Source organism: Idiotropiscis lumnitzeri, chromosome 7 (assembly GCF_059441095.1).
Source record: "Idiotropiscis lumnitzeri isolate Australia: NSW breed Sydney's pygmy pipehorse chromosome 7, RoL_Ilum_1.0, whole genome shotgun sequence".
NCBI lineage: Eukaryota > Metazoa > Chordata > Actinopteri > Syngnathiformes > Syngnathidae > Idiotropiscis > Idiotropiscis lumnitzeri.
The window spans coordinates 7,661,718-7,682,562 of NC_142397.1; the positions used below are offsets into that span (position 1 = coordinate 7,661,718).

The 20,845-nt window shown below is 40.9% G+C and overlaps 3 protein-coding genes across 5 annotated transcripts in view; 2 read left to right on the forward strand and 1 right to left on the reverse strand.

Annotated features, from left to right (window-relative positions):
• rsrc1 (arginine/serine-rich coiled-coil 1) overlaps positions 1-6,589 on the forward strand; it is a 111,772-nt gene extending 105,183 nt beyond the window's left edge. For both annotated transcript variants that reach the window (XM_088299793.1, XM_088299795.1), the window contains exons 8-10: positions 2,940-3,046; positions 4,505-4,609; positions 5,691-6,589. In XM_088299793.1, the coding sequence (XP_088155919.1) occupies positions 2,940-3,046; positions 4,505-4,609; positions 5,691-5,783 (305 nt within the window). In that variant the 3' untranslated portion in view covers positions 5,784-6,589. The remainder of the gene's footprint in view (positions 1-2,939; positions 3,047-4,504; positions 4,610-5,690) is intronic.
• A 550-nt stretch (positions 6,590-7,139) lies between these two features.
• Positions 7,140-18,105, forward strand: mlf1 (myeloid leukemia factor 1). 2 transcript variants are annotated; one of them, XM_088301099.1, is made up of 8 exons: positions 7,140-7,340; positions 8,200-8,350; positions 11,316-11,411; positions 15,216-15,296; positions 15,374-15,502; positions 16,059-16,218; positions 16,300-16,438; positions 17,251-18,105. In XM_088301099.1, exons 1-8 carry the CDS (start codon positions 7,291-7,293, stop codon positions 17,309-17,311), a joined length of 867 nt encoding a protein of 288 aa, XP_088157225.1. In that variant the 5' UTR covers positions 7,140-7,290; the 3' UTR covers positions 17,312-18,105. The 2 variants fall into 2 exon arrangements, with proteins under 2 accessions (XP_088157225.1, XP_088157226.1); XM_088301100.1 differs by lacking the exon at positions 11,316-11,411 and having other exon boundaries at positions 7,142-7,340.
• Positions 18,106-18,700: 595 nt separating this feature from the next.
• Positions 18,701-20,217, reverse strand: med29 (mediator complex subunit 29). The gene is made up of 4 exons (XM_088301101.1): positions 20,006-20,217; positions 19,856-19,914; positions 19,384-19,468; positions 18,701-19,306 (listed from the first exon to the last, which is right to left on the reverse strand). Exons 1-4 carry the CDS (start codon positions 20,159-20,161, stop codon positions 19,079-19,081), a joined length of 528 nt encoding a protein of 175 aa, XP_088157227.1. The 5' UTR covers positions 20,162-20,217; the 3' UTR covers positions 18,701-19,078.
• Positions 20,218-20,845: the final 628 nt, after the last annotated feature.

Genomic DNA, 20,845 nt, shown 5'->3' on the forward strand with positions numbered 1-20,845 from the left:
TCCTTGTTAGTAGCGATTTAGATTTTTTTTTTGTACCATATGTAAATCCGTGCACAGCAGCTGCAACAAACTACGTGATGCGGATCATCTCCTCCGTGGTGACAAGTAAACGAGCCCACTAACCAGTTGCGTTTTAACCGCGGAAATGTTTAAGTGTGCTATTTGCTAAATTGAAATACAAAGTTGGGGGGGCAAAATAAGTGCTTAGGTGTGCAGTTGACTTTTAACTCAAGTCTGGCTCGAACCACGTTTGGGCGAAAAGCCAGCTGCTATAAACAGAAATGTTGGTATCTCGACATAAAATAAGACGACGGCTACATTAGCAATTTAGCAGACGCTCTCAAACCGGAACACGTGAACGACTGACGTCGTCATGCCGAAGAGCTCAAGATGTCAAACGTATATTAAATATTTATCATCTCATCAATAATATTTGCACTATTTTGCACCACAGAGCACTGACTTTTGAGATCTACACAAATATAGGTCTCCAAATTAAATATTATAATCAATTTAGCTAAGCTAAGGGACTGTGATTTTATTGACACAATTATATAAACAATTTCACATAAATCCAAAATTACACTTGACAGAAAGACATTTTTAAAAACTTGAGAAAAGAACTGCCCCCCCCCTCGCAAAACCTCTTTAGTCTCCTTGCATTATTACAATAATAGCTTTTATTTATTTTTTTTATTATTATTATAAATGTAGAAGGAAATCGCTAATTAAATCGGAATTACAATATCTGTCAGAAAAATCATTCATCCCTTCTCCTCACGCAAGCACACAATCCGGCCTCATTCGTGCAAGATATTTTCCGATGTTTATTACGATAATTCAAACGTCAATGCCGCAATGTTGTTTAATGTATTGGCTCCCATTACTTATCTTTCCGACCCGTTGGAATGTCTTTTTAACCGTCGGACACACCAGATCTCTCACTTTCTCCCTCTCAATTTCCTCTCATCAACGTCACACACAAAAGCATCCTAATGCGCTGACTGTTAAATTCATTTGTCAGATAACGTGTCAATATTAAATATCAACTTTGACCTCGCCGGGCTGCCGAGTGCGCTCACCCCAGCTCTGCTATTGATTTTTTTTTTTCTGGTCCGCCTGCCGATCTCACCGGGCCGCGCTCTCAAGTCCATTATGTGTGATTTTGCTCGTGAAATACATCTCTTGGCCGCTGACATCTGACAAGCAGCATGTGAGGGTCATCTTATCTACCCATGATGTGTTGGTCAAAAATAAATTCATAAATAAATCAATCCTAATGGATGGAATTTCTGCCAAGTGGATGAGCGTGTGTGGTTCTGACATTGATATTGTACTTTCGAGGTTAGCGGTTACTAGTGATGGGGTAAATGAAGCTTCAAATCTGCTTCATGAACCACTTGTAGTATTTTTGGACTCCTGTAGATGGCACTCTTGGATCAACATTGGGCTGACTTGCCATTTTTTTTAAAGCAACAGTGCCATCTAGAGGACTCAAAAATACAACAACTGTTTCATGAAGCAAATTTGAAGCTTCATTTTCCCATCACTAGCGGTTACCACTTCAGCCTTGCATTTGAGAGTTCCTGGGTTCCAATCTCGGCAATACCACAAACCCTAGAACACCAACAGTTCGTACTTACTTGCATTGGGCTCATTCATGGAGAAGAAAGAGATCGAATCGATTATTCTATTGATTATTCAATGGATTAATTGGATATTAATAATGTGTATTCCGTAACCACTTTTTTCCCCCCGATTACCGTTTAAGCAATTGTTGTTGTCTGCTTTCATGAAATCAGAGACTTAATTATGGTTGAGAGGCTGAAATCAAAGAATTGGGGTCATTTTAATGGCTCTAAAATCCAGCGCTCATTTCTTGAAATTTTACTCTCAAGTCAAAGCAAAAAAATCGGCAGTGTCACTCATGAGTAAAAGTACTGCTGTATTAAAATAAGATTTAAGATTTTCAGAAATGTTGTGCAGTGTCATGGATATTTGATATTCATTTGTGAGCAACCGAAGAATAATACACACACACACACACACACATTAACGGTAGATATTCAAGTTTTCCAGCGTTTGTGTTTTTGAAGTTTTTTAGAACGATACTGCACATCCCCCATTTCGAGCCCACGTGGGCGTACTTTTCTGAGTGACTTTCCCAACAAGCGCGTGCTTATTTTGACGACACAGCTCAACTAATAGCACGCGTGCGAGATTGACAGATGGAGAGATGGGCGAGTGCAGGGGAGGACGGATGGACGCCGGAGCCACGGATGAATATTGACTGATTGGTTTCAAGATTGACAGCCACACAATAACGCCACTGTTCATACTTTTTTTTTTTTTTTTTTTCAATTGCAAACTTTCCTTTTTGGTAATTCCTCCCACGCTTGTAAAAGATGCACTTCCTGAATGATGTACTGTGCGATATGCACGGTCCTGACGTGTTTATATGCAGGAGTCATTTACTGGAAGCCTTTTCCTGTCTTTGCGCATGATTGTACTAACCGCAGCAACAATCGTCTGTGATCCACGAAAAACGCTCTGGAACATAATCCCATTTTGTCTCCCTAATGAAATTCCATTGCATCCAGTTTGTGTTCATATTTGTGATTATTTTACAATGCATTATTCCCCGGTGTAATTTACTCTCATCTTGTTAGCATTTATTTATTTACGTTCTTCGAGAGGCCGCCACGTGCCCTTGGTGGCGCACCAGCGTGCTCCCTTAAAGATTCAAATAACATCCCATATGTCACATTACGTGTCAGGGAACGTTAAGCAGACAGATAACATGCAATCAAGCGAGCGAGCTCCGAACGGAATCGCCGTTCGGAGCATGGCGAGGGGCCGGTGACCCCCCGTGCGTGTGCTTTTTCTTCACACGCCTCCTCCATTGCTTTTTTTTTTTTTTTTTTTTTTTTGTCTTGCAGAGGGAACTTCTCTGGAGGAGCAAGTGCGAAGGATAAAGGACATCGAGGCCATCGAGGACGACTCCTTTGTTCCACAAGCTTTCAAATCAACCCGGGACAACGTCAAGGTGCAGTGCGGCCCCCTTTTTTTTTTCTTTTTTTTTTTTTTTTTTTGCTCGCTCATTCAATTCTCCTGCAACAAATCTAACGTTCCCATTCAGACAAAAACGGTGCGTCCTGCATCTGTCACCCTCTCAGATGGAGAGCAAACACATAAGTCATTATTGAAATGCCCTCCCGATTTGATTTGGCGGAGGATTTTGGAGAAGACAGGCGACGGTATGTGACAGAGACCTTGTGTCCATCTGGGGGACGCTGGCCAAGGTCGAGACCCTCGATAACATTGACCTCCGCCAGGGAGCTTGACAAAAAAAAAATATATATATATATATATATATATATATATATATATATATATATATATATTAGTTAATCACTAAAATTGAGTGCATACCTACATTAATGTAACATTTGGACAAAATCATGTTTGTTTTTATTTTAATTGTTTAAACTTAATTTTTTAATTAGTTTATTTTAATTTGATATTAAAAAAATAAATAAGTACACCCTCAAAATTAGTCATTGCTTTCGCAGTGTGGTTATATAAATCATCCTAAATTTTATTTTCAAGGTTTATTTCAAACTGATGTAATACAAAAAAATAGAGCGATAAATTAGGCTGTCCGATCGGGGAAAATTCATCTGCACGCAAATGTACCTTCAACTATGAACTTCTTTCTGTACGGACGTGTAACGGCAATCGACTGAAAAAAAAACATTTGAAACCCGACTTGTTGCCCTCATTATTTTCCAATGTGGATTTCTTCTAGTTATGACTTTCAAGCTAGCGGCAACATAACGCAATGCTCAGGCGGAATGAGGAAGAGTTCAAGTGTGCAATAATTTGCTTTCAAGCTCTTTTCGACTCATAATCACAATAACAAAATAACCATTCAAATATCCTCCTCGGAAAAATGAATGACTTGTCACTATAGTTTAAAAGCTGCAGCCAACGAAAGCATAAGCATTGAAAACAAAATAATGATTTTATTTTCAGTATTCAACTAAAGAAAAATGAAAGAGTTTTGCACCGCTGCAAAGTAAAAAATAGCTGGGCATTTGTATTTTGTTCACTTTGCTCAAACATCTTCGCGCATGCAACAGTCTTGCACTGCCACCTGGTGGTCAAATGTAGACATCGGTCTTTGACATGAACCGGGTTGCGTTTCCTACATGATAGTTTGCTTCATGATATGCAGATGTACGGCAACATACTTTTATTTTATATATATATATACTATATATATATTTTTTTTTTTTTTGTTTTAATGGATGCTAAACAGTTTTATTTAGTTAAGCTTGGGTGCTGCTGTTTTTCTTCCTCAAGGCTACATTCTCCCAACCTTGTCATGATTGATTTTGAATACAAATGCATATTCATTCCAACCATTTTTATGTACAATAATATTGCGAGTTTTTTTTTATTATTTATTTGTTCCTTCAACCATTTCTGTTCTTCTTGTCAGACTGAGCCAGTGGTGAAGCAGGAGTCAGACAGGACGGACTACGTGGACGTCAGCTTCCCCCTGTCCATCGTCTACAACGACAACGACACTCTGGCTCACCCCGCTGTGAGTGGTCACCATGACAACCCCTCACGATTCGATCCTCCCTATTCTTCTTTGTCCACATGTCTTGATGCCAGTAAAATACTCCGGGCAGCATGAACGCAAGCTCTTGTGCTTGTCGTCACATAGTAAGATCCGTAGCGTGTGTGCAAATCCTCCTTCAATCACCTCCTCCTCTGCAGAGCAATGATGACAAACGAGAAGGAAAACTTTGAACTGCACTAATGCTCACCGGGGCTTCGCACTCATCTATCTCCGGTGGGCAAACGAAGTTATGACCTAACGTATGCAGATAGCCCCCCCGCCCCCTCCCCTCACACATATACACACACGCGCAAGGCCTTGCGACAGGTTGATGTATGGTACCAATATGCCCCAGGCGGGCCCCGGCCTCAGATCCGCTCCCAATTAGGACAGATGACTCACATTAGTCCAGCCCACATAGTGTCACCACACACGCACACACACACATATTAGCACGACGACGCTAGCGCAGGGCCGACTGACAAGAGCTCACCAGTGTTGAACAACATTACACCCACCCAAAAAAAAAAAAAAAAAAAGCAGCGTTGATTGGGAGTGAAGGACTGACATTTCTCTCTGCATGATCAGACACACATGCAGATACGCGAAAACATGAATATGAACACACAATTCTTCTGTCATGTTGTTACTGACGTTTAATAAGCACTTGATGCATCACATTTTGCAGCGGTGGGTTCTGATTATGGTTGAACAATTCATTCATTTAAAATCGATAAATCGCAAAGTAGTAGAATGTAATTTTCAAATCACTCTGGCGACAATTATGACGGAAAAGAAAAAAGAATCATTTCAGTCAGTCTGTGTCTGTATTTAATTTCTCTCACAGAATTATCCATTTGTTGGTCGATCAACTAAAGAGTTCAATTATAATGTCGAGTCTAAATCGACTGATATTTTCAGTCATTAAAAATCTGCCGCATGAAGCACATCCTGTTCATTTTATTTAACAGGTAGTTTGTTTTCTAGAAGTAATAGAACCGCCATCGTCAGTATGCAATGCTCCGTAAAGAATTGAAATTTGCTCTCGTGTCCCACACAGCTGTTCATGGACAAAGAGAAGGCTGAGGAGTTGTGGCTCAACAGGCTCATTTCGCTTCGCCAGGAGAGGCTCATGGGAAGTCCTGTGTCCTAACCAGCGAACGCCAGATCCGTCCTATTCTCAGGATTACTTCGTTTTGGCTCCACTTGGGGACCTGCCACATTCTTCACGGTGCCACAGAATTGTTGCTTGGTTTTATTGCACCTGTTCCAATCAAACCCTGTGAAAATTGAATCAACTCTGAATTGAACCATGTTAAACCTCTCAAGGGGATTCTAGTTTTGCTGCTGTTAGTCAGGAAAATTCTGACACGATTGACTTTACCAGGACAGTTGTACAGTCCTCGACCTTGACGAAGGCCACAGTTGCAGCTGAAGGAAAACAAACCCGAAGCGTGACAACACCATTTTCGCTGGAGGTGAAATAGTCTTTTGGTAATGAGTAATGTTCTGTTTGTGCCAAATATACCTGATGGAGTTATGGCCCAAAAAAAAAAAAAATTCAAGCTTCAGTTTATTCAAGGTTGCTGTCAGTCTCATCGGCCTCCTTGGACAGTTTTCTTCTGGTCTGTTGACAATTTTGAAGGGAAGTCCAGTTCTTGGAAATCGTGAGTGATATGTTTCAGCAAGATCCCACTGACGCGCTCTGGAATAATTTTCTTGTTTTGCGACATGACGAGAGAATCGTGAGGAAAAGTCACTTCAACTTTTTTTCTGGTTGATAAGATTTTTTCCCCAATTGTTTTCAAAATATTAATAGTGGCAAAAGGAAATTATCTTCTTATATAACAAAAAAAGTGGCTTTTGAACAGGGATGTGTAGACTTTTTATATCTAGTGTAGCATGAGTTATCCTATGTAAACAACTTACCGTAATTAATAAAAGCTTGCTTGAAAGCTCTTTCTTTTTTTTCTGTTTTTTAACTATGTGCCCTTGTTGACTGTACTTGATGCAGTTGACTAACTTGTGTTCATTCTCGACTGGATTTTAATTATGAGTGACAATTTAAGGCAGTGTAGAGAATCAGAGCTGGGCCTATTTATGGAGCGTTCCAGATGGTAAATCTATACCCGGCGTGGGACACTTTGTCACCCCGACATCGCCTCCAAATAGCCAGTGTAGTAATGAAGTCCGAAATACAAACTATGTTCGAAAGCAAGATCGAGCCCTCCTAAACCACCGCGTTCACATAGCGTCTTAATGTTATTTGATTCTCACGCTGTCCTGCTGTTGCGAATGGGGAATGCCATTTTTTTGTAAGAAGGTGTATAAGTCACTGTGTTACAGTTACTTAACGTTGACGAGTATAAAAGAGAGTGAAATATCGGACTTTTTACAAGAAGCTTCAAGAGCGCCGTCGTCATAGCAACCCACAGCGACACAACAACCACGTGGACGCAAGTAGTCTTAATCGGCCAATCAAAAGGCCGGGTTCGCGTCACATGGTTGAACGACCCGGGTCCTAAACCCCCCTCCCTACTGCGGAGACATTACTGTACTCCGAATCGAGCCCGCTGCACCTGTGGCGCATACGGACTATTATGTTGATTTAAACAGTTTCTTTTATTATTTCACTGTTTTCTTTTGGCTTTTTCATCGAGATGTTCAGGAGCGGCAATGTCGGGGACTTTGACGACGACCCCTTCTTCTCGTAAGTTGTTGGCCAGAAAATGTTTAGCTAGCTTGTTTCGCATTGCTGGTACGGGAGTCAGATCTTGAAAAAAAAATCATCCATTTTCTCTCTATTTCACTCTCTCTATTTTAGATGATTCATTCTTAATATTATTCTTACTAATTTGACTTAAGTCCTTACTTTAAAAGTTTTAAGAAGCTTCATCACAGAATGAACGTGAATTTTCTCTCAAGTGTGGGGAATGGTTCGCTCCACTTTCTGCTTCACATCAAGGTCCATTTTGTTAATACATGACATTAAGGATTCTCAAATACTGCTTTAAAGATTGCAAGCTTAAATCAATTACTCTTGTTCGGATCTGAGCGCGGTGGTGCTCGGTGCACGGCGTATCTAACTCGTGGAATATAGGGCCAAATCCACCCCCAAAGTTATATGTCATTTAATCATTTAGAAATGTCTGTATTCAGATATTTATTTATGTACATGTGCAGTTTAAATGCATTATGTTAGAGCGGCTGACAAAAATCGAAAATATAGTGAAGTCTACCATATAAGTCACTATTTGTCTTATCTCCTTTAAAAGAAAGTTGTGATGTTAGCTGGTTTTGTCATATAATCAATCTATAAACAACACATAATTAATGACTAAGTGTTAATGGGCGTGATAAATTTCAAACCTCCATTTTTTCCATATGTGGCCCTCGGATGACCAAGTCTAAGTAACCCTGCCTTGAAGGATTGTTTGTAATTACAGTGGAACCTTCAAGCTCTCAAAGAAACTAATAGAAATATAATTGAATACTACGAGAGTCGACACCTTTTTTAAGTGTGTAGGCAATGTTTTAAGTAACATTCTTAATCATCATTTCTCGTGTAGAGATCCATTCCGAGCACACCGGGATCACATGCGCCAGATGATGCGGAGCTTCTCTGAGCCATTTGGCGGCTCCTTCATGCCAAGCATCACGGATGGGAGAAGCCGGGGCCACGACACGGCGCAACCTCCGCCGCTGAGGGGCGAACATAGGGTGAGAACATGAGCTGATTGACTACACAACCAACCGATACACATGCGCTCGTTAGTTGTGTTTGCGGAGCAAGCAAACTACGGAACATAGGCTCAAGTGGAACAATGCTCTCATAGACAGGCCATGTTAGTGTCTCGTTGAGAAGAAGGTCAACACCCTTGGCCTCTCTGACCATTATATCTGTTGCCCCCGAGCAACACTATTTATAGGCCATTGTTTCGCTGGCACACATTAGTGTCTTACAAGTACAGTGAGAACTTTCAAAAGTGACTGAATTTGTTCCAAGCTCAAACTGTCACTGTTATAATACCGTTCATAATGGTACGGACAATTTTGGATTAATAAACAGCATGAAAATGTGAGGCGCAAGTATTATTTTTGTTCACTGGGGGAGGGGGTCTCCATTCACGAGTTCTCATGTTGTATCTGTGACTTTAAGTGTGTATGGCTTTAAGAGGCGGGGCCTGGCCTGGTGAGTGACGTAGGTATCAGCAAATTATCCAACCATGATCGAAATAATCTCTTTTTGTCTTGACGTTGACATATTGCAAGCATTTTCTTTGTTTGTTTCTTAAATAATAATCATAAATGTAATATTTGAAAAAAAACAATTTTTACTGGTCTGATTTCAAAACTAGTTGTCCATCAGTTTGTTGTGTATATATCATAACGGCCCACCGCAGAAAACCAAAACTATGATGTGGCCCGTGACAAAAACTAGTTTGACTCCCCAGATTTAAATCCTCACTCCAATAGATCTAAAAAAATAAATAAATAAAATAAAAATGCTGTATTGCGCCAAACACAATTGAACGGCGCTGCTTGGGAAAAAAAGGGAGGACTCACGTTTTGTACACGTTAACCTTCCCTGGAATCAGGACAAGCATGTGAATGGGTTCAACCCTTCCATGTCATGAAGGCCTGTATATATTTATCCTTGATAATGACTTTCATCACAAGCTTGGCCTCAATAGCCAGCAACTCGATGCCTCGTAATTACTGCAGCCTTTTGCCATTAACTAGATAATGCGTCCCCACGCTAATGACCTCACTGACTCAACCGCAGCTATCCAAACATTTGATTCGATCCTTTTTGCTTTGCATGCGGTGCAGATATCCACAGCGCCGATACTGTGCTCTGATACTCAAACGTTGGTATGATGAAGTTTCGCTTCAGCTATCTCATCAGTTTGTAGACTTGTAGATCCACCAGATTTCTTTATGCTCCATCTCTTATTTCGTTCTTGGATTCTTATCTGCTGTGGCCTAAGTACTCCTTGTAAGTGGTGCTCTGGAGTTTTCAGACATTCTAACTAAAATGCCTTTTTTTTTATAGGCTATACCAGTGGTTCTCAAACTTTTTTCAGTGATGTACACCCTGTGAAATGTTTTTTTTCAGCCAAGTAGCCCTTAACTCTCTCTTCACGTGATAGACAGGTAGCGAGAGGGAGCACGTGACAAGTTGGGTCGAACCATTCTAGGTTGGGGGGGCATCTGTGTTGTTAAAATGATATTGAATAATCTACTGAACATAAAATTTGTTTTATTACTTTATATTTTATTTCAATAATTGTTTTTTTAAGGATTTTTGTTTTATTTAAAATCTTGCGTTCCCCTTGGAGTTCCTTCAAGTACCCCCAGGGGTACGCCTACCTCCATTTGAGAACCACTGGGCTATGCCATAGCAAAATGAGTTTGAAATAGTTCATTCGGATAGGTTCCGAGGTACGAGGCGATAATGGTTCAGTATAGGTCTACTTCTTTCATGATTTACAAATTCTATTTTCATTGTGAACCGTTCAAAAGTGGCATTTTGTAAAAGGCACTTATCAAAAAAGTTCAAATTATAGCAACACAATCGCTTGTCATTGCAGATATCCACGGCGAAACATACGGGTACCGGCAAAATGATGACACAATTCTAAGCTAAAGTGAGGCCATGAACCTGCTGGATTTCCATAAACGCCATGAGCTTTAGCATAGCAACCGTTGCTACGCTAGAGTTCATAACCCCCAAAATACTGGCTTCTGATTGGCCTTTTGCTGTTGGTTCAGTAGTGAAAGGTGTAATAATGAAAGATCATATTAATAATGATAAAGATCCTCGTGCTGTCACATAAGTGGCAACTTGCTCATTTCTCAACTGATTTTTATGTGTGTGTGTTTTTTTTTACACCAATGTCTGCAATCAATTTTTCAAACCATTTGAAATAAGCCAATAAAAATATTTTTACCTGTGAGAGGTTACTCCCAGTTCTCGTACGACGTTGTTCCCAACTATGCAGCACTGGCATTGTTGAACATTTTGTTTTCTTGCCATCTATGCACATGGAATTCATTACGTTCACCCTCCTAGCTTAGCATCGCTGTCGGCATGCAGCTCAAAGGGAGCGTGTCGTACCTACCTATTCATATCATGAATAATAATGATGATGATGCAACGAGTAATGATGATGTCATGAATAGTGTAGAGCAGGGGTGGGCAAACTTTTTGATTGGCGGGCCACAATGGGTTCTAAAATTTGACAGACGGGCCGGACCAGGAGCAGATGGATGGAGTGTTTTGGTCGCCTCACCTCATCGGAGAAAGTAAATAAATTTTATTTTAAATGTAAGTGAACAAAAGCATTACAACAAGATATGAGTCTTTGAAAAACCACAGCATTTAAAAAATAAAACATTTTCAAGGTTTATTCATTTTATTATTTTTCAGTTTGGAGGGCCGGATTAAAACATTTAAGGGGCCGCAGTTTTCCCACTTTTGGTGTAGAGCAATGCTTCATGTTTACTCTTTTTTGTTTATGCCAAAAACCTAATCTTTGAATAATGGGTCCCTGTGACTCATTTTGCTGTGGCGCGTCACATTTAAGTGGAATGTGTGGCAACTTGGAAAAACGTGTAGCCATTTACGCCTACGGTGAAAGTTTTCAATGAAGCTAATATGCATCTTTTTGGATTGTGCCAGAGTACCCGGAGAAAAGCCACGCAAGCCAGAGGAGAACACTCAAACGCCACACAGGAAGGCCGCAACCAAGCCATGCGAACTCCAAACTTCAGAACTGTGAGGCAGACGTGTTGCCGCCTCAACATAATCAAACCTCCAAAATCCAATAATGTCACTCAAAATGTACAATTTGGTGATTCAAGAAAATACGAGAAACCTCAAAGCTAAAAAAGGGCCTTTCAACAAGTGGCTTCCAAAAATATCAAAGGCAATTTTTTTGGAGCTGCGCTGGTAAACGAGAAGCCACAGAAGTTGTGTCACCGTCAAGCGTGTTTAAGATCTTACTTAAAACATTACTAAAAGAGTTTACTCATTTACTGCCAGCTTTTTAGAACGTTTTGACTGATCTTTAACGGCCAAACCCACCAAAAGAGTGGACTCGTATTTCACCAGGGGAAAAAAAAAAAGTTTGACCGCCTTGCGTTCTGTTCTGTATGTCATGTGAAGAAACTGAGATTGTTTTATTTTTTTGGTTTTGTTAAAAAAAAAAAAATGTTAAGCATGACACAGGCAATGTTGACAAACCTCAGTTTCATAAACAAGCTGCTGAAAATAATACTTGAAGAATGTATACTCTAGACCAGGTGTGGGCAAACTACGGCCCGGGGGCCACATGTGGCCCGTTAAATGTTTTAATCCGGCCCGCCAAACTTGAAAAAAATTAAATGAACAAACCTTGTTCATGTTTTATTTTCTAAATACTCTACTATGTAAAACACGGATATTTTGTTGCAATGCTTTTCATTTTCATTTCAAATTATTTTTTTTTTTTCCCGATGAGGTGAGGTGACCAAAACACACCATCCATCTGTTCCTGGTCCGGCCCCCCTCTGTCAAATTTTAGAACTCATTGTGGCCCGCCAATCAAAAAGTTCACTCACCCCTGCCGCTATGTTTTCCGTTGACAAATCCAAAAGTCCAAGATATTGTTCGATGACAGCGCTCAAACGTAAACCTTTGCCGTTGTTCATCGGGATTGGTGCAACTATGCATCATGTCACAATTTTTACTTCATCTGAATATTTAAACTTTATTTTTTATTTTCTCATATCCAAAGGAAGTTAGTCCTTCCCACTTTGGTAGAATGTTGACCACCTCATACTCTTGAGGATTTTTTTGTTTTTGTGTTTTTTTTTTCACCTCATTTACAGCACATTAGAGCGCCAGCGGAGGATAGGTCGTTCCGTCCGTTTACCTTCCATGGAGCTAACTTAGCAAAGCGTGCTCACATTTCCCCGCCGTCTCCTGAGAGTCGCCACTCACAGCCTCATATCACCTTTCGTCCTCTGGGCTTGCTTGTTTATAAATGTGCAGTCACATAATTCATTTGTTAGCGATTATATGTCTTTTTTTCTGTTTTCAGGATTAGAACAGGACATACTGAAATGTGTTTCTAATAACGGGAAAATATTTGAACCAAACTTTCAGCACAATGCAAGTGACCAGTTGGGCCTTGACAACAGGTTCCTTATCTTGTCCCCTCACACACTTCTGCTCAAAAGGCAGCCAGGTCTAAATATAATCGGGTCACAAATGGAAGTGGCATTTATTCGTCCAGAGATGCCACCGTGGGATAAAATTGGCCTGCCAGATAGTGACCGGAGTGTTTTATTTACATCGGCTTGACCTTTTGGGAAAGAGCTGAGCGAGCGCAGCGCAGCAGCCTTGGACTCGGCAGGCAGCCCCCTGCGTAGCCTTCCCAGAATGAAGCTCGCTTTCACCGTTAAAGCCCGCGCTAATCTCTGCCAATGCGACCCAATTACACATGGAACACAAGTCATTCAACACCACGCTGATTGGAGCTCCTGCGCATACGTAGCGAGACATGCCGAGATGCTAATGCAGGGCCGGCGAGTCATAAACACCGGTGGTTTGGTTCTGGATAAAGCCTCCGTCTAACTGTCCTCAATAGTCAAGGCTTCAACTTGAAGAATTTTAATCCTTAACATACCGGAATTATTCATTTTGATTCAATTATTCATGTTCATTGGTCCACATGCCACTTTAGACCGGGCCACGTAGATGAAAATAAAAAACTGATAATTATCGCATGTTAAGATGCTAATCGTCTCGGTTAGTTTACAGCATTTTCCAGTGCAGTAATGATCTATATAAACCGGTGCACCGTATAAACCGGTGTGCCGTATAAACCGGTGTGCCTTGTTAACTTGGTGCACTCTATATTTGAAAATGTCCCCAAAGTGACCTGTTCACTGAGACTGCGCCGTGTATTTCCAAAAATACGGTACGCTAACGTTAAACACAAGCTTGCGAAACGAGTAACGATAGCATGTACGAACGGGCAATCAGCGAGCGCGAAAAAGTTGGGGACCACTGTTCTGTACTGTACCTAAAAGTCTTTGCTAATTTTTCTTTTTTTTTTTCAACCTCCAGGACCTCAGTCGCTCATTGTTGCCCTTTGACAGCACGGTCAGTAGATTCCTCTTGGAGCAATGTTCAACTATTAGAATGAATTCTTGTCAAATGCATCCTCTAACATTACTCATCAAAGTAACCCAAACTTGTGTGAAGTACACCATGTCTCATAAGTCACTTTTTTTTTTTTTTTTTTAAATAGTTATCTTTGGACAGATATGCCACCAACAGCTTTGTCAGTTGTTTCTGCGCAAAATGAGCTTTGTAAAATTGCCGCCTGGCAAAATGTTTTTTCTATCCTCGCCAGTTTTAGAAACTTTATGGTCCGTTCAAGTGCTCCCAACGGTTAATACAATTTACAATACTTGTGTTAAACACCGCAGCGGGAGCCGTCTTACCTACACCACAGCCAGGGAAAGTCTATCCGGCTTGCGCGAATGCCTGCTCTAAAGAGTTGGGATGTCACTTAACTCGCCACTACAAAGCTGACACAGCGCGCTGCAAGTGACTTTCATACTTTCAAATCTGTAATCCTTTTTGGACCACAAATATGTCAACTCACTCCCGTCCTTCAAAGGTACAGGTTCCTGGTGAGTGTGTTGGGGGGTTTTTTCTCCGCTGTGCTGCTCGTCAAGAAACTTGCCATGATAGTGTAAATTGGGCCACACGTTGGCGTCGCGCAATCGGCGAACGGATTCTAAAACTGGCACTGAATTGCAATCAGGGAGAAAAAACGTCATGCCAGGCGTCCATTTTGAAACGCTGCTTCTGTGTCAGTTGATGACATGTCGATTCACATCTGGCCAAATGTGACCTAAAATGAAATGGAAAAGAAGTCTTTTTTTCCTCCTTGATGTTACTTAATAGTTATTCAACAATGCTTGCATGTTTCAAACTTTTGTGTTTTGCCAGTACCTCACTAAAATCCAAATTGTGATGTTCTACGTAGATATTAACTTCTGGGAAAAAAATGCAAAACAGTTTTCGAGACAATACTGCAGTGTTTCTGCACCTTATGCATATTTTGGAGTGTGGAAATCCAAGCAAGCATGTGAAAAACAGGCCAACTCCATGCATGAAGGTCCGAGATGCCAAGTTCAAAAATGCTCATTGACTCATTTTCTGCCATTGATGGCTAAAGACGTCCAAGATCCTTTTTTTTTTTTCACTCATCTGGCAGTGAATGAGTTAAACGCAAACAACTCAGCAGCGTCACATCTTAAACTAAACATGGCCTGAGTTATGTATGCAATTCGAAGAAATTGTTTGCGCGAATATTATTCGGTCACTGCGCGGTGGATGTCCCGCTTTCGTTGATGTAACAAAGATGACGCATATAGCAGGGCGAACCCGCCGCATGATTTGTTTGCATATGCACGAACATTGGAGACTTGTTCATGAGCTGATAATGCCTCGAGAGCAGGTGGCATCCAAGCATAACCATCCAGCTGCTGTGACTATTCTTTGTACCTCGTGTTTATGCAGGATACCGCGTCGAACCCTTTCGGCATGTTCGACAACATGACCAACATGAGGAGCAGGATGGACGGGATGTACAAAAACTCTGTGAGTTTGCAACAAAAACTCTTTTCATGACTCTTGCATGTGCAGTCCGAGGAGAACTGAGTTTCTTTGTGTGTCAGGAGAACATGTCCACGGACGCCAACACCCACTCATTCAGCTCCTCGTCAGTCATGACGTATTCCAAGGTTGGAAATGACCCCCCGAAGGTCTTCCAGGCCTCGTCGTCGACACGTCGAGCCCCAGGAGGTGTAAGTGCATCAACAGAGGGATACGTTGTCATCAAACTCACAACTTCAACTCAACTTTCTTTATTTTGCGTTCAGTGAACTTATTGATGCGTCTCAAAATGGAGTGTTCTTGTATTTGTAAATGCAAAATTTTTGTTACAGTCTCAGACGGAAGATGTACCTTACCCTCCGGTCAATGGGTTTAGACTGTAGATTTTAAAAAAAAAAAAAAAAAAAACGTGCATGCGTAGTTTTGTGCGGCTCAGTATGACCTATTGCTGACGAACTCTCGCCCCCTAGTGATGGCTTGTGGTATTGCTCGACACACATTCTCCCTCTACAGTGCTGTATTTTTTAAGACTTTATTCTCATAATATTATGACTTGATTTGGGGAAAAAAAGGTTATTAAGCAGGATGACATTGATGCCCATGCATGAGGTGACTAACTTTGAAAGTGTGCACGACAGCAGTGTTCCAAATGATTGCGTTTTTAATAGGTGTGTCATGAGAATAAATCAAATAACGTGAACAGCATTGGACAATTTTCTCACCATCAATGTGCTCGCTCACGTGCAGGTGAAGGAGACTGTGAGATCTGTGAAAGACTCCGAAAGCGGTCTGGAGAAGATGGCCATTGGTCATCACATCCAAGACAGAGGACATGTGGTCGAGAAGAAAATGAACAAGAAAACGGGAGATAAGGAGTTCATACAAGACTTCCAGAATATGGATGAATGTACGTTAAAGACTTTTGTCAGCGTCTTGAATTTCGTTTTGCTTGTCCTGCCCTGCATCTCCTGACTCTTCTGTCTTTTAGCTGAAGCACAGTCCTTTGACGAGGAGTGGCAGGAGGAGTTGTCCAAATTTAAGCCGTCTGGCTCCATGGCTCAGCTGGAGCCACCCCGACGTCGCAGAGGTCAGCAGGCACCTCTCGATGGTGCTGAGCGGACCCACAGGTTAGTAAAAGCACAGCTTAATACAGAACTGCCCCCATTTATAAGACTCGGTATATGGTTTTGTTTTCTGTTTTTTTTTCCAAGAGATGAGCCAAAAAACGTCGCAGCAAATTGTAGTTACCGGTTGTGATGGTGGGGGGGGAAAAAACTACGCGTACACATTCTGGCAACATGATTGCTCCGCATTCACTACAATAGCAGCAGAGGAAGTTGAAAATCCTCAACGAACATGTCGCCTCTGCAATGGCGAATTTCAAAATAAAGTTTAACAAATAATGCATTGAGTCATTGACGCCAATGCAGTAGCCTTAGGTGACTTTTACTTTGAAGTTGGTCCTCATAGTGGTAATGGCTACCTTGACTTCCGTTTTCGGCCTTTCGGCTTTCGGCTTGCTTTAGCGCACTTTTAATTGATGTCACATAGTTGGCTTCAACATCAACACTACACCATCCCGAAATCATATTCGCTCGCCAATTTGGGACGCTAACAAACCGCTGGTTAATAATGCCATCATTGTAGTCTCCGGCGTTAGTGGCGACGACTGGTGAGCAGCTAGCTGTTAGCATGAGCAACAAGTACCCTGCCGGTTGTTCACCAGCTGTTCCTTGTCTTACTTTTTTGTTTGACTTATTTTTCAATATTGTTCGAACTTGCATGTTTTTGGAAGGGTGGGACAAAGCGTTGGGAAGCATGCAAAGTTGAGATTCAAACCTAGAATCTCAGTGTTTGATTCTGGAGGTTGCACTAGAATCAACAAAAAAGAAAAGACAAACCAACACCATTGCGTCTTGTGTTTTGTTGTCTTCATCAGAGAACAACCCAAGTCCAAACCAAAAAGTATCCTGAAAGCTTCCAACTCGACAAAGCAATAAAATCATCATCTTTGCAAGTCTCAATTGCTCACAAAACACACACACACACACACACACACATGACAGCATCATCCCCATGACTCAATCAGATTGAGCTGACCCATCAATTGAACATTTTAACTCCGTTGTATTGGTCAATGCTTCGTAAGGTTTGTTTCTGCATAGCAACTTGACTGCTTCTGCTCCCATCTCCCTCCGTATTTTTAACGACGGTCACATCTTCTGTTTTGGCCGAAGTGTCACAATCGATTGAGGAAGTCAGTCAGGAAGTGAAGCGTTGCAAGTAACAGGATAATCGTGACTAGTGAGCTGGATTTTGAAAGAGTGGACCAATCGGTGTCCTCCAAAGAGATGAGCAGTAAGTGGCAGCTATGCAACGCCTGAAGAATGAAGTGTGGACGCTACCACAGGGGCAATTTCATCAGGCAGACAAGACGGCATTTAGTTTTTTTCTTCCCTACTCCTCCTTAGTCCATGAGACACAAGCTGTTGACCGACTTGCTGATGGGATGGACACAGCGCGGATGCTGAAAAAGGAATTCCATTTAAAACTCTGTCGGGCCGTGACGGACTTTAGGAGCCACGAATGCACTTAGAATAGGTCAAATGTATCTGGTCGAGCACCTGAAATGTCTTGTATCTGCTGTAATCTTTGTACAAAGAAACATTTCTTTCCCTTTTTTTTGTATTGTTCATTTTTCATCTGAGCTCAGTTACGCCATATGCAACTGTTCTTGTATATTTTCAATATACAATTAGCATAAAAAATATATATAAAAATGTGTCAACATCTATTTTGGGATCCAAGCACTTGATTTGAAATGTCGCACACCCTCTTTGTAACAATAGTAGACAATAGATATAAAAAGTCTACACACCCCTGTTAAAATATCAGTTTCGCGTATAACAAATGAGACCAAACATTAAAAACACACGGAAAAATGGTTTGACCAAGAAATGCAGTTGGGGTCAAGGACATCTGCCATCGTCAGAAAAACTTCAGTTGAGAATTATTTTTTTTAATCCCTGCAGAACTGGACTGGTTTTTACTTTCTAGACCTGGATTTGACACCCCTGCACACTTGTAAAAAAAGGGTTCAATACTCAAATACTGTACAACAAAAGCTCGAAGTAGTTAAGTACACATTTGGCACCACCTACTGGCCAGATTGGAACACAACGCAAAAAATACTTAAGTTACAGGTCAAGAGGACCGCTATGCCGTTTCTGAAAGTATAAGTGCCAACAAAATGGACACAACAATGGAAAGCAATGTGTGCCATTCGTGTAGGATTTTGAACTTCTAACGGATTAGCACAATTTTACATCAGTCCAAATTTGAATGTCTAACATCACTGAAAAATTATTTAAAAAAATTATTAACAAATATAGGAGATACCTGTTTATTTCCTCTGGTTGTTTTTCAAATTCTGTTTTTTTTTTAACCACCACACTTGCACCAATATGTCCAAAATTAAGTTTCAAAATCCAGTGTCAAAAATACTGTGAAAAAAAAATCCAGGTAACCAGGGAAACACAATTAAAACTTTTTCATGTCATTCCGCCCCCAGCATGCTGCCACGGCAATCTTGGGCATATCCAAGATCCGACAGCAAAATTGTAATTCCTCCATGCTGCCCAAAGCGCAGAGGAATTGTGAGTTTCTTTGTGGAATATTGTAGAAACAAACAACAAAAAAAAGATCCCAAGCATTCCTCCTCTGGTGGAGCCCAACAATATTTCCAGAAAAGAAGTCCTGGCGTGAAGCTACATGATTCCCGGAGGCGGTCCCTTTCCCGCAATCTTTTTGGAACACTCCAACAGAGCGTTGTGGATGTCCTTGGCACACGAGATCTGGGACTTGATCATACCAAGGTACTGGGCGTAGGACATGGACTCTGTCTGCACCGTGTCCGGTTTGGTGGCGGTGGGAACCAGGTTGGGCGAATGCTTGGCGCTGTCGATGCTCTGCGAGAGGCACTCGTACGCCAACCGCTGCGTCAGTAGATACAGGTGAGTGGGAGACGATAGCGCAACTATGGAAAAAAGCTCAAGTATTAAAGGTGTCTCACCAAACACAGCTCCAGCTGGTCGCAAAGGGCGTAGAACTCCTCCAAGCTTTTGTCAAAGCGTTGAACAGCAGCGTCGTTGCTTGTACTAATGTACAAAAAAAAACAAGACAATCTGAATAATTTAATAGATAGTATACAATAACAACCTCACGATGAACACAAATTTATTCCTCATATCAATTTACAGTAAAACTTAAGACATCACAAACCAAGCCCAAAACTGGGAGATTAAATCGTCAGTGTTGTCAATACAATACAATAAATATTAATCTTATAAAGTGAGCATTACATTAAAATAAGGGCAAGTGAACCATGATTTATTATGAGAGACTGTAAATATATATTATATATGTTTACTGTATCTACATTTTTTAAATGAAGCAGGGTTTTTTTAAGTCCGTCGGACCACAATTTCGTAGTAAATCAAGGATCCCAGTACAGTCCAACAACAACAAGAAATCTTTGTACGTACACTCCGTTGTCTATAATCGTGTTGTGGGTCAAGTTGAGCGACGCGATCTTCATGAGGTTCTACGAGGAAAAAACACAGACGTCACTCTTTCAACAACTTTTTGGACGTTTGAGGGAGCATCCTACAAGGGTAGCTTGTAGGTTTTATTACCTGAAGACTTTCTTTCAACTGCGGAATAAGCATTTTAAAACGATGCACCGGATCGAAGTCTTGTTGCTGATTCAACTGCTGCTGCTGTTGTTGTTGCTGCAAAGAAGCGGCTTGTTGTAAGCCTGGACCGCCAGGTTGCTGCTGTTGAGACGCCATCTTGGCCAGTCTAGGCTAGGCTAGGCGAGCACCTGGAACCGGAAACACAACATACATTTCCGGTTGAGTTATTGACGAGTGGGGCAGGGTTTTTCTCGTGGAGATGTTTTTGTCACATCTTATTAGAATATATTTTGATGTATTTTTTGTCTAAACTGACTTTAATTAAAATAAATAAATTGAGCCGTTTTTGTTAAAACTGTAAAATGTCAATATAAATATTTTTAAAAAATCAACATTTTCCCCCAGTATCTGATCAGAATTGGATTTCTTTTTTTTACAGAATGTGTGACTTGTGCATATAAAAAAATAGTTTGTCATTGCTTTGAAGAAGCATCCATGCAAATTAATATGTCCAACTCTCTGCTGTTTCTGACATCAATTGCTTATGCCATGTTCATAAAGCAAATGTTTGTCAATGGGTCTCTGATGAATTGTCTCACACCCAATGGCATGTTGGCATGAGTTCACCATAAGCATGCAAAATGGTTGAACAAGTTGTCATAATATGTTAAGCATATTTCTATAGATTTCAATGAAAAAACATTTCCCGAGCGAATCTTGGCTTTCTCCTACAGTAAAATCTGTGACGGCACCAAGATGTACCTTATAATGTGGTTACTCAAGAAGAAAGCTAATTAGATGTAGAATATTAAGTAACTTTAATCGTAACTCAGCTCAATC